Source organism: Ascidiella aspersa, chromosome 6, assembly GCF_963924565.1.
Source record: "Ascidiella aspersa chromosome 6, kaAscAspe10.2, whole genome shotgun sequence".
NCBI classification, from domain to species: Eukaryota; Metazoa; Chordata; class Ascidiacea; order Phlebobranchia; family Ascidiidae; genus Ascidiella; species Ascidiella aspersa.
The window spans coordinates 779,821-793,988 of record NC_139452.1 but is presented as its reverse complement, the minus strand read 5'-3'; the positions used below and the strand labels follow the sequence as shown (position 1 = coordinate 793,988).

Genomic DNA, 14,168 nt, shown 5'->3' with positions numbered 1-14,168 from the left:
ACGAAAAACACATAATTTCAATATTTTCATTTAGTTTGGATAAATTATATAAACTATAATACAACCATTTAAATATACAGCTGATCCACATAAACTGTTATACAACCATTTAAATATACAGCTGATCCACATCTTCTGTTATACTCCAAGCTTTCATTTGTGTGAATTTTACAAGTTCCATTTTTTAATTCCTCGGTCATGTTCACAAACTGTCCATTGTTTTCACCACCAAAAATAAAAAGGCTCTCTGCAAATTATGCAAGCAATTAGTTAAAACAGTATTTACAAAGTGTATTATCGGATTTAAATGGCTACGTTTGTTATTGGCAACAAATTGCTTTTCGAAAAGTAGCTTGCAAAAAAACACATTTTGCAATTTAAACAAAATATCAACTAAAGGTACTTGGTCACAATTGTTGAAATTAATTATCGCTTTGTTAACTTCAAGAAAACATAGAGTCAGTGTTTCCAATTTGATATTTTATTGTTAGTAAGAGATCAAAACAAGTAATGGGTGAAAATCCCAGTTAAAAAATAGATTAATAACAAAACGATAGAATAGAATATTTTTGTAGATACCTCCATAAAACACAGCCATTGCATTAGCTCTTGCATACGTCATATTACCAACGACTTTCCATGTTTGACCATCAAATGAAATGATGGTGTTTGAAGCTTGTGTGTTGCTGTCTTTCACAAAACCACCACAAAAGTAAACAACATTTCCTCGAACAGCAACCGCACTTGAGTAACTTATGTGCATTTCGGGAATAATTTCCTGTGAAACACTCATTTAAAATACTAAAAGGTAAATTTATAGTTATTAAAAAAATCATCAGGCTTTCTTATTGCAAATATCTGATTACACAAGCAGACCAATTAGTAGTATTTGAGCTTAATTTAATCAAATTAAAAGAAAAAATTTATTCACTGTTTGTGCTCGGCAGAATTAAATGATAACTATTGGTGACATAAGACTTGTTAAACAGATTTTTAGGCTGTGTTGCATTGGCTGAAAATTTATTGTTACTTCCATTGTTATAAATAAGTCACATATTAGTTGCAGGAATGAAAGTACTCCTCAGTTTCAGCATTAACAGACAAATCTAGGATTTTTAGGGTATTTTTTTAGGGTTCATAAAGGGCTATGCAGGTATTTTTAAGGACTATGAAGTACAGAACTTTTAAATTCTAGTAGTGTAGTACTTTACCTCCCCAGTTTGCAAAGTGTCTCTGAAGTGCAAAGGTTGTATTGCTGATTGTTCGTTCAGTAAACACATGCGAATTGGATCTAATATAAACATTTCTTCTTTTCTTACATAGATCATAATTTAGCTTTACTATAAAAATCTAAAAATTAATGCTAATTTTCCAAGCGAAAAAAAATTAATGTTATATAAATTTTTGGTATGAAACACAGTTTAAATATATACATGACATAAATCAAATTTTCAAAAAGGAATGACTCTAATTTTACATAAGCTGCCAATATGAAAGTAGCATACCATTGTCAGTGAAACATCTTCTTTTCTGCTTCGCAAATTTATCAGGTTGAAATTGAAAGTGAAAAGCATCGTCTACCAAATCTCTACAGCCATGGTCACCCTTAACAAGTTTCTACAGAGTAAAGATTTTCAATATAATAATGTTTAAGTAATAGTTAATTATTAACAGTTTTGACAACGTTCACAACTTGAAAAGATGGAATGGCTAAATATATCTATGCTTGCCAGCAATGTAAGTGATATTAACAATTATAAAATTAACAGTTAAGCATAAAAATAATGAATATATATATATAAAAACAAATTAAAACGGTGAACCAGACATAGTTATGAATATAAAAGCCTTCCTATAATTCTGTATTTAAAAAATGACCACAATTTTGTGACTTTGATAAATACCTCATTCCTGATGGTGTTGAGCAGAAAATCTTTGGTGACATGTTGGAGACGAATAAAGCGAAAAAGCTTGCTGAAATGTTCTTGCCTTTTCATCAAATCACTTGAAATCCAACTCATGAGTGCTTTGAACATAACATCTTCAGTTTCAACCTAAAAAACACAAATACAATAGGACACAGATTATGTAGCACGAATAGCACAAATAAAAAAGGGGGAATTCTTAAAGTGCAGACTTCTTGTGTGTTGCTTAAACTTTACAAAAAGATTTAAGTTTCCATAAAGATGATTTTTTAGGCAGTTGTTTTTTATGTTTAACTTTTTTAGCTGTACATCTCTATATCGCACATGGCGGCCCCCAAAAAAGTTTTTGTCGCAGCGCTCATACAATTTTAACCAGGCCTGCTTTACATGTAAATATATAATTATATGTATGTATATAATTATATGTATGTATATAATTATATGTATGTATGTATAGTTCAGTAAAAAATAAACAATTTAACTTTTAATGTGAAATTTCAGTTTAGAATATTTATCAACTGTCACTGTGGACAAAAATATAAATTTGTTATTGATAGAACGGAATAAAAATAAAATTACTTAACCTGTATTTCATTGGAGGCAAAATAAACTTTCACATCGTGAAGTGACAATTGTTTGAATTCTTCCTGGTCACTAACAACAGCAAAGTTTTCCAGAATGCAATCTTCAACTTTCTTCTGAAGTGAATCCAATGAAAACAAAATCCCTATTTTTCTAAATTTCAGACAATTTTCAGGACAAACAGATTTGAGCAAAAAGTTGTCGATTTCTTTCAACAAATCTAAAACAATTTGAAAGAGTCATTACTATAAATAGTTATTATAAATGACAAAATATGATAAACACATAATAACCAAATGCAATGTCATGTTGCTTAAAAATTAATGAACATACAATGTATATCAAAACATGTGCACTTATTTCTGGATTAATTTGTAAAAAAAATTTCAATTTTTTTAAGAACACAGTAGCTTGTGGGTTGAAACATTTTTTGATTATTGCCACTACAACATCCTAGTTTAGAAAATAATCTCATTCTCTATGACAGGGTTATACAATGTTACCAGCATATAGGGCCACCATAGTGTTTACAAATTGTTTGCGGTAACACACAGCATGCTTTATGAGTGCTAAGAAAACATAAACAGCTTATTTCACAGTTTTATATGCAACTGTCAACAACCAGTGAAAAATTTAAACATTTTACAAATTGAAATACCAAAAATCATTTAAGCGCAAGTTATATTTGTTTAAATTACTTGAAATGAACGGCAGATTTGGCGTCTAATAGCTGGAGTAAGTGAAACTTGAACATTCTAATGTTTCAATAAAGGTTAAACACAATGTTATTATTTCTTATGATTTGTCAGTTAACTTATGATGCTTGTACAAGCAGCTCATATTTGTGCCTTTAGCAAGACGTTGTTTCAACAAAGTTACAAATGTAAACACCAAAAGTGGTTCGCAACTTCTGTATCACTAGTGATATACGATTCTCGTTTTGCCACAATAAATTGACCCATAACCTAAAATTTGTGACTGGCATTAAAAATAAGTCATTTTATATCAGTTTTTGGCCTTAATTGATAAAAGTAATTTAATGTAAATATTTTTCGCAGCCATAAAATGTTTAAAGTATAGTGAAAAACAATGTTTGTCAGTTTATATGCAGAAAGTAAGTGTAATGTTATTAGCTTGAGAAGCGCATCACTTCAAACAACAATCAGTCAGAAAGATCTAAAATTTTTAATATAAATATACTTTCAACATATAATTAAATGGCATCATCAGTTTACCAATAAAAGTAAATAGTAAAAAATATTTAAAACTTTAATGTAAAATAAATAAATAAAATACATACAAGACTAAATGATAAGTGTAACAATATTGACAAAAGAGGTTTAGAACTACTGCTCTAAAGGTGGACTGTAAGCAAATTTATAATTACTGAACTAAATAATGTTCCGCGGGCAACATATAATAAAGTGTTTGGACCACCCCCGTGTAATTCATAACAAACTCACTTTTAAGTAGCATTACAGATGCAGCTTGAAGTAAGTCTGAAGCATTGCTCTCACTAATTGTGGTTGTTCCAGTGTAAATGTAATCAAGAACCTCTTTCACAGCATTTTCATTCAATTGCTTCAGCTCAACTTTTCCCGAATACTTTTCTTTCATCTGAATTGTGTTGATATTAGTAAAACACAAGTTTTTTGTGATTTTAGTGAAACACTAATAGTTAACCAAGATTCAACATTTACTCTTAATAGCTCAAACAATTTTGTCAATGATGAATCGTCTAGAGATGATAAACAAAAGATTCTTTCTTTGAATCAATTAAACATTATTATACCACTAGTGCAGGGTTTCTCAACCGTGCTCTCTAGCTAGGTAGGATTGCAAAACCAAACTGTCACTTTGTTTCAATCTGCTAGTTAGTTAACTGCAAAATATGTTTTTTCTAACAGGTTATTTTGACACATCAGTGAAAATGTTTATAGTAGAATATTGGATCATTTTTTTCGTTGTATCGCGGAAATTTACGCCTTAGAATATGCGATGGGAAAGGTTGGATAAAGGCCTGTCGCTGTGGTGAAACAATTAGGTTACTGTGCTGCTTTACATGCAGCCAATGAGTGCGGGGTCAGCTTTCTTTGGGGGCCAATTACTTAGCGATAACCTTCACCGAATTAATAAATTTCTGTGAAATGCTGCTGGGCGAGCAACCATGATTTTGCAATTTCCTTAAAGGGCATGCATAAAGTTGCAAAAGAAGCATTCCATCGTAGCTTATAACACAAGTAAGCTGCAGGGTTAATCAAAGGGTAATTTTAAGCCAATATTTAGCGCGGTTATGCACGGCGTGCAAATATTAGTAACGCATTCATAAAACGAAAATCGATCACTGACTGAGTAAGTTAATTAATATAAAGGGACTGATTTGTTAAATTTTTAGAAAGCAAGTGCATTTATTCGTTGATTAATTGCCGTGTTTGTTATTAACGTAAACAAGTAAAACAAGCGAAAAAGTTAAACACAATGATAGGATTTTTATAGGCAGGGGGCAACGAAGCATAAAACGTTGAGAACCACTGCGTTAGCGCTTAAAACCATGATTATAATTTTTTGTCGGTTGATCAAAAAAGTTTGTTTTAATTTGTTAAATTTGCAAATTATGTTTTTTTGCAAATTAAATTGGTCAAAACATTTTTGCTAGTTTTTTTTTATAATAAGTCATCTTGGGAGAATCTATTTAGCATAGAGTGAACAAAAATTTCACTGTATAAATACATCATTTGTTATCATTCAGGAAACTATATTTATGTTCATTCTTAAAAAATTCTATTTATTACCTGTTTTTATTGAACATTCTAAATGTATTTAATGCTATAGTAAAATACTGGAATATAAAAAATAAATAAACGTACATTAGTGCTAAACATGGTCCTGAAGTATTCGCTGCTGGCTGATAAGACAATTTTGTGAGCTGGAAAACTTTTGCCATTTACAACAATTTCCGCATCGCACAAAAAGCCAGAAGACCTTTTTCTGAAAACAAAAATGAATTGAATTTTCTTTAAAGTAACTATATATATATATATATATATATATATATACAATTTATTGAGTTTAATTGTAATGGCATTTCATTCAAACTTTAATTTAAAACACAACAGAAGTTAAATTGGCGTTTTATAATCATAACTAAAACAAATGATATTATACCCACTCATTCAGTTCTTGCAACAAATTTGTTGCGTACCCATCCACTTTTAAATCTTCTTTTCTTTCATCTTTGTCAGCTGTTTTTTCAGGAAAAGTCTCCATTTTTTTACACTGAGGTTTAAATACTAGAGTGTCAAAGAACAATAAAATAACAAAAATAGCCTTTAGGAATTACTAGCACAACTTTATAGAAGTGCAATTGCAAGTGTTTTACGTTTACATGTGTGTTTAAAATCAACACAAGTGTAATATATTTGGAATAACGAAAGTACACTTTTTGGCTCTGGTCTAGAATCCTACCACACTTTCGTGTGCTCTCTCATATTATTTCTTTCTTGCAATTTCAATTTAGAGAACTCGTTTCATTACTGTAAATGCTACAGGCGTTTAAAAATTATCGCAATCGGTATGAATATAGATATCTTTACACCAAGGTTTAAATACTAGAGTGTGTAGAGAAACGACGCATGTCTGTTTGTGCTTGTAATTATAGCGTGTTCGCCTGGTAAAGTGTTAAATATTTCACCTAGATACTCATTTCCTTTCGTGGCCGTTCTGGCAAATCTAGCCGACATTCGACTCAGCTAATCTCCATCGCAGTCGCTCTTGTGCTATATAGTGTCACGCTGCTGTTGGATTAAACACTACAGTCAACTGATGCATGCCTTACTTGCGAGACCCGTTTTTACTGCGCTGTAAGCTCTTTTATTGAAAGCGAGCTATGCTAAATTATGTGAATGTACAATAAATCTATAAGCGACCTGACAGTATGCACTTTGAAATGCAATAACAGTTTGTTTTAGTTTCGATTTAGTTGAGTTCAGATAGCACGGTGGCAAGTGTCAAAGAACAATAAAATAACAAAAATAGCCTTTAGGAATTACTAGCGCAACTTTATAGATGTGCAATTGCAAGTGTTTTACGTTTACATGTGTGTTTATATTTGGAATAACAAAAGTACACTTTTTGGTTCTGGTCTAGAATCCTACCACACTTTTGTGTTCTCTCTCATATTATTTCTTACTTGCAATTTCAATTTAGAGAACTCGTTTCATTACTGTAAATGCTACAGGCATTTAAAAATTATCTTTTTTGTCATTTATGACGAATATTAATATTGAATATTAATTTTTTTCATAATTTTAATATTTTTTTCATATTCCAAAAATATAGACCATTAGGATTATGGTAGGCCCTATAAATATAAATTTTCTTTTTTTTCGTGCTAACTCTTTGGTGCTGTGTAGTTTCTGGTTAAAAAAGTGGTAAGATTCTAAACAAACCTCAAAAACGTTTGCATTTTTTCTCTAATAACAAGCTCTAAGATAAAAATCTGTTTTAAACTTCAGATAAAACTCCTAACATTACCAACTGTGGAAACAACTTTTAAGTCAACAGGAAGTTCTGAGTGCAAATAATAAAACGCCTTTTAAATCAACAAAATTAAAGCAACCACAAAATCTACAAAGGCGTTGTTTCTCTGGATATATTTTGATAAAAATTTGAAAAAACAAAAATCCATTCTATCTTGATGGGGGAATTCCCTAGAAGCTTCAGTTAGATTTCCTTTAAGGAATTCCTGGGTAGTTCCCCTAATGTGTCTACAAAGCAATCCTTTTATATAAATGTTAACAGAAAGCCATATTAGACTAATTGCATAAAAATGTTTTATTTTATAAAATATAGCGTCTAAACTGGGATATCTTATAAATAACTGTGGAGTCAAAACCTGTTCAATAAGGTAAATAGCCTTGAACTACGTAAAAGGTTAGAGTCCGAAAATAAGTACTCTACATCATTATTATTATTCAAAACTAGCAAATGCAAAAATTAAAAACTAAAGGGCCACATGTTATCTTTGCTCTACGGTTGGTCTGTAAGTAAGCAAAATATCTCTAGTCGACATAATTGTTAGATTTTTTTAATAAAGCTTATTAAGAAAATACAATGATTGGTTTTACTTACAAAAATTAAAGGCAACAAGCTGTCAGCTGATGAAAAGTCTTTGATGAAATTCCAACAAGTTCCAAATATCATGGGAAGTTTTAAAGTTTGCCACCAACATGAAGTGGTGAGTAATGCCAGAAAAATGTTCAGAAAATGGTCATTTCATCATTAATGAGTAAGGTGTGTTGAACAATTAATTTAGCAAAGCCACAACACCTATTGCATTCCAGGGATTCACCTTGAAACAGTGATTATAAAATGCTTACCTCAATATTGGACACTTGCTGATAACTTGGACGTCATCTCATGGTTGCTATGGCAGCGGTGACATCACATGATAACGCGTCATAATGACGTAACTAGACCAGCTCTGTTGTCTAAAATACTTCCTAGTTTTTACAAACAATATTAAATCAACGAGAGACTGAATATAATTGTCAATGTAGAGAGGCAAGCTGTAAATAAAAATAACAATATTACACTGACAACAATGCTAATAAACATCGGCCAACATGGCACTGCCACCTGGTAATGACAGCGACCACCAGCCACCTGCCACGTGCAAACATAACACTGTCAACTGGCACTGGCCACCTGGTAATGACAGCGACCACCTGCCAACATACAACATAACACTGCCAACATGGCACTAGCCACCTGCCACCTGGTAATGACAGCGACCACCAGCCAACATACACTGCCACCTGGCAAACGCTACCCAACATTTCTCAAAACACTACACCTGCATAAACTGCCAACATAACACTCGCCATCTGCCAACTTGACTACGGACATAAAAAAAAAAACATGACACCGACAACCTGCCAACACCACCTGCCATCTGCCAACTTGACTACGGACATAAAAAAACATGACATCGGCAACCTGCCAACACCACCTGCCATCTGCCAACTTGACTACAGACATAAAAAAAAACATGACACCGACAACCTGCCTACACCACCTGCCATCTGCCAACTTGACTACGGACATAAAAAAAAACATGACACCGACAACCTGCCAACACCACCTGACATCTGCCAACTTGACTACGGACATAAAAAAACATGACATCGGCAACCTGCCAACACCACCTGCCATCTGCCAACTTGACTACGGACATAAAAAAACATGACACCGACAACCTGCCAACGAACACCTGCCAACTTGACTACGGACATAAAAAAACATGACATCGGCAACCTGCCAACGACCACCTGCCAACTTGACTACGGACATAAAAAAAACATGACATCGGCAACCTGCCAACGACCACCTGCCAACTTGACTACGGACATAAAAAAACATGACATCGGCAACCTGCCACCTGCCAACTTGACTACGGACATAAAAAAACATGACACCGACAACCTGCCAACACCACCTGCCATCTGCCAACTTGACTACAGACATAAAAAAACATGACACCGACAACCTGCCAACGACCACCTGCCAACTTGACCACGGACATAAAAATAAACATGACACCGAGAACCTGCCAGCACGGCATAGAACAAAATGGCAACATACTTGGCACATGACAATGATCACAAGCTAGAGACCAAATGCTAACAATAAACTGATCATCCTGGCAACAGCGATAACATGTCAACAATAAAACTGACCGTCGTGAATTCGTTCAACAATAGCAACTGATCTACTTTAAGCCACAAAAAGCTGACAACAACATCCACAAGTTGTGATTATAACAATAAATGTATATAAACGTTCATTGTATTCACCTTGTCTCCATCCAATGAATAAAACTCGTCGTCACTTGGATTCCATCTTGTCCATGAAACGCCAGGAATCTTTAAACAAAAGTAGAAATAAATAAAAAGCTATAACCCGACAATAATTACCCGATACTGAATCTTGGTCTTTATTTATGATCATTGTTGAATTCCTTCATGTTGGTGATCTGCAATTTTAATTTAATTTTAAAACAAAATTGTCGCACGATTAGCGGACTTGATTTCCATATGCTCATAAAGTTGTCATGATAGTAAATCACAAGACTCTCATTCCACACTTTCCTATTGCTACAATCAGTTAGTCCAAGTAAAAACTTCAGAATAAATTGAAAAAATGTTTTCAAAATGTTGCTAAGTTTATTATAATGACCTTGTCTCCTTCCTTGATGAGAAGTTTAACTTCTTGAACTCGCGTTGATTCCAACTTTTCCAGGGAAGAATCTTAAAACAAAACTTAATAAATTCTGGTTTTAAACTTGACAATTATCACCTGATACTTAATCTTGGCCTTGTTTGGTATGTTGGCTGGATTCTAGTTGAAGAAGTCGAACTCTGAAATGAAATGAAGAAACATGACTGGGTAAATATTCCAGCTTTCTTTGTATAAAAAGAGCTTGGGTTTAGCAACACTTAAAAGGCAAAATACATGATTTGAAATCCGTGGAAAATTGACTTAAAATACAATATAAGAATTTAAGTTTTCTAAATAGTATTCTAATGAGTGGACATTGATAACATGGTAAAATATTTTAGTAACATGTAGCATTTAACATGCAAAAATACTAGGTTTTGCCTAATTGACGTCACTATGCACGTGACCGTTTTCCACTAATGCGTGACCTAGCGCCGAACTGTGTGCATGCGGCTGGAGATACGTATTACTGATTGGCGGCCTGAAGTATCGCTTCTTTATATCGTGTGTTTCTGAGATTTGTAAATATATACTCAACGGACAATATCTACCGATTGAAGTGACTTTGTCTCAGTACAAGAAGTTAACGGTTAAGGACAGGTATTCTAGCAGCCTGCTACTTTGAGGTCAGATTCAATGACGTGCAAGCGACTGAGGCAGCCGTCGGCTCTCCTATTAAGAACCAGGGCCTACTTACCCGTAACTACATCACCCACAATCGCTAAAAACAAAAAAAATTATTTTAATGAAATCCAACATTTGTCAGCAATATATTTTCATTAATAGAACAAGGAAGGGTTCTTTGCTGGCGTTTACATTCAATTAGTGCCAAGGTTAACTTGTGCGGGTTGGCGCTCAACACTTATAGGAAAAATAATCTACTGACGGACTGTGAAGGTCATTTGATGTCTTACATGTGCAAGCATAATAATGATTGAAAGTTATTCTTTAGGATTGTTTTTATTTAATCTCGATATGTTATGCTTAATTATTCGAGGGGTGCGTCATAAACATGAAATGCAGCTGAAAAGTAGATTTGGTCTAGTATCGTGAAGTTTCTTCATGTACAGATTTATTTCATTAAAGGAAAGTTATTTATTTTTACCTTCTTGGGAATCAGGTGTGTCCGGTAGGTGGCAGCAGTAGGAACATGTCGAATCTGAAATCAAACAAAATACGCGAGAAATTTGATGCAGTTTGCAACTAAAGTTAAAACGAAACTTACCCGATCTCAATATGACTCCGCAACTTCGGTGGTAGTGCTTTCTTGCTGACTCAGCGGAATTTATCTAAATTTTACTTCTAGCAAATCCTTTTTTTTACTAAAAAGTGATTTTTTTCTTTTCTACGATAATCCTGAATCGACAGAAACAAAATAAACTGCCTGCAATTTTATGATTCTGTTTGCGCGTGTTCTTTTGTAATCTTCTAAAATCTTCATAACTTTGAATATTTCGGACATTGTTGTTTCTAATCAAGCAACATCTTTCTAACCAACTGGTTCCTAAGTTGTCGCTATCCACCGCCATTATTGGTCCGCGATTATAATTTAAAAAAATATAGACATTCTAATAAAGCTAATTCTCACAATTTGATGAATGGAAATTTATCTTACTGGACGCGATTTACAATCTAAAATAAAAAGTATGATGACCGGTGACTTTAAATGCTTGGCTATTAGCAAAAAGAAATAAAAGCTGTAACGCGCCCATGGTTGTACCTTACTTATTATCATTAACATCGAATTCGTTTGAAAAGTTTTTAAATTATTATCAATAACAACAAATGTCAACTTCACTTGTGGGACAAAAATATTGATAATGATATTTGTTTATAGTGTTTTAAGGTGTTTGCAAAATTTGTTAAAAAAACGACAAAAAACTAGTTTGTTGCGAAATCTTTTACGCGTAGTAAAGATATTCCTTCTGAATAAATCTTTGTCTCAAGAATCTGAATAAAATACAACTGAACCTGAAATAACTGGGTTTAGGTAAGAAAATTACGCAATACGAAACCGGAATTACGCAACCTAGAACAGAGATTATGCAATGATGAACCGACTTTACGCAGTATGGAACTGAAACTGCGTAATATTATTCCAATATTACGCAAAAAATGACCGATTTTACGCAGCACAGATGCGACGCATTGTAGAACCGGTGTTGCGTAATGCTTAACCGATATTGCGCAACATACGAACGAGATTACGCGATGTTTGAGATTTTAACAAATAAATATAAAATCCCACAAGCGAGGTTGACGCGCGCTACAGCCAATACACTATTGTTACGTCACTTGGTTAAAGACGATGCTTTATGACGTCATACGAAGTTGTTGTTGAATTTGGAGGAGAGTGGTGAACAAACTACAAAAACAACAAACGCTAATTAAATTCAAATTTTGTTGTTGCAAATAACATTTAAAGCTCCAACTCGACACCGGATTATTTCTGTGAAAAACGAAGTTTGCGAATAATTAATCTCCCAACAAGCCCCACAATCTATAATAATTAATGCATGTGGTAGATGAAATGCGGGTCTGCTACATAAACGCCATTTAATTAAAGTTTGGCGTGTGACGTCAATGTTCTAAGTTAACTTGAGATTTCACTCTTGTGGTTGTTACATTTTTAAATATTTGGGATGATAAAAATTCTTAATTTTCGGACTGAAAAACATTGCTGTTGTGTGGGCAGTCGAAAAAATATCAAATTTTACAATTGCTGCAAAATAAAAAAATTAGAAATTTGCAAATTTACACAAAAAACTTCACTAGGGATTAATGGATTTAGTTTAAGTAAACATGCTTTGTATAGAACTAACCCTGCTTGTCCTTTCGTTTCATACTATGTCTTATCACGACTCTTGTGGGATATATCCGGTAGTCGAGGATTGTCTTCTCTTGCTTGCATCGGCGATATTATTATAGTTATATTCGATTATGTTTAGGATTATATCATTAAATCCGGTAAGTGTCGCCAATAACAGTTTCGCAAAATAATAAGGATGGTTAAGTTTAATATGACTTGACGCTCAATCACCAGACTGGCGAGAGAGAAAACTTGGCAAATTATGTCAAACGCAAAAGACCGATTATTGCGTAAATCGCTAACCTTACACGTAACTATTAAATTAAACAAGCACAATCCAACTTACCAACAAATAGCGTTTTACAATACAGTTAACGGATAAAGTTTGACAGAGTAATGTTCCTTTACGAACAAACATTAAACGAATGGATTCCGGTCTCATTCTAAAAACAGTTTTTGTAAAAATGTCTCAAAAAAACTCCGTTGAAAAAGCAAATTTCAAACAAGCATAAAGGTGTAACAAAATACCTAAAGTACAGTATGATGTTTCTAATACAAGAAAACTCTCTTCACCACATTTCGCACTCAAATACCTTAATTATGTATTAAGTGTATTGTACTACACTATTCAGCAAGTTATTTAAGTGAGCGATTGTCACAAATCTAATTGCACTGGCATATTAGGCACAATTTTTGATTCGCATTATTTACAGTTATTGCTTACTTGGGTAAGAAGTTTGTTAAGATTTGTGACTTAAGCAGAAAGTACGACCCTTTTATAGCACGTTTTATTCTGAGGTAATTAGAGCATTTAAACAACCAACTTTCCATTACCTTGATGGTGAAACATTATGATGATTCCGTTGTATAGTTGCTCCATCTTTATCAAATCAGAGGCGCTTCAATCTGCGTATCTGAAACCAACGTTAAATGTGAAACAAGCAAGTGTTGTGGTCCACGCAGGAAAACTTACCAGCTGCTGCGTGCTCCGCTAAACTTGCTGCTCTTTCCTTGTTGGCTGCAGTCTTCGGTATGAAGTTGATGTTCTGCGCAGAAAAAACAGCTTGTTGAGCTTTCTGTGAGTATATGTTGTCATGTTGCAGATTATAGAACAATAAAGGCCTAATATAATAGGTTATATACATTTAACGCCACAAATCTCAAATATTTTTTCAGTCGCGCGCACAACTTGTACGACTACAACATAGTTTTCGTGGAATAAACACGCAGGCCATAAACTTCCAAATTATTTATTGAAAGAAATGACACACTACGATAACAATAAAATTATTCTGAAACGCCAAAAGCAATTTTAACATAATCAAAACAAACCACCAAGCAAAAACCAAACGCAATAAGCATAAGATGTACATAAAATTATGTCTAAACAAATAGTCAAAACACTTATTATTCAACAAGAAAATCCGCCAAACAACAAAAAAGTTAGAGCAACAAAATCATTCATCATGCAAAAAGTTCAAAACAAAATATCGCATACAAATAACCATAAAATCTAATAATAAAATCCTACAAACAACCAGCAAAGACAATAACAAAATCGTTTAAACAACCGA

General features: G+C 33.3%; 1 protein-coding gene across 1 annotated transcript; it reads right to left on the bottom strand.

Moving 5' to 3' along the window:
- Positions 1 to 250: 250 nt before the first annotated feature.
- Positions 251 to 5,897, bottom strand: LOC146139058 (kelch-like protein 12). The gene is made up of 8 exons (XM_083391602.1): positions 5,677 to 5,897; positions 5,375 to 5,495; positions 3,971 to 4,124; positions 2,510 to 2,727; positions 1,905 to 2,054; positions 1,506 to 1,617; positions 1,212 to 1,291; positions 251 to 778 (listed from the first exon to the last, which is right to left on the bottom strand). Exons 1-8 carry the CDS (start codon positions 5,772 to 5,774, stop codon positions 488 to 490), a joined length of 1,224 nt encoding a protein of 407 aa, XP_083247728.1. The 5' UTR covers positions 5,775 to 5,897; the 3' UTR covers positions 251 to 487.
- Between the last annotated feature and the right edge of the window lie 8,271 nt (positions 5,898 to 14,168).

What these genes read in the sequence shown, in the direction of transcription:
- LOC146139058 (XM_083391602.1), bottom strand. Translation starts at nt 5,774, where the DNA reads ATGGAGACTTTTCCTGAAAAAACAGCTGACAAAGATGAAAGAAAAGAA. An exon ending in GGACCATGTTTAGCACTAAT is followed by an intron (nt 4,125 to 5,374) that starts GTACGTTTATTT and finishes AACACAATTCAG; the next exon opens with ATGAAAGAAAAGTATTCGGG. An exon ending in TTGCCTCCAATGAAATACAG is followed by an intron (nt 2,055 to 2,509) that starts GTTAAGTAATTT and finishes TGTGTTTTTTAG; the next exon opens with GTTGAAACTGAAGATGTTAT.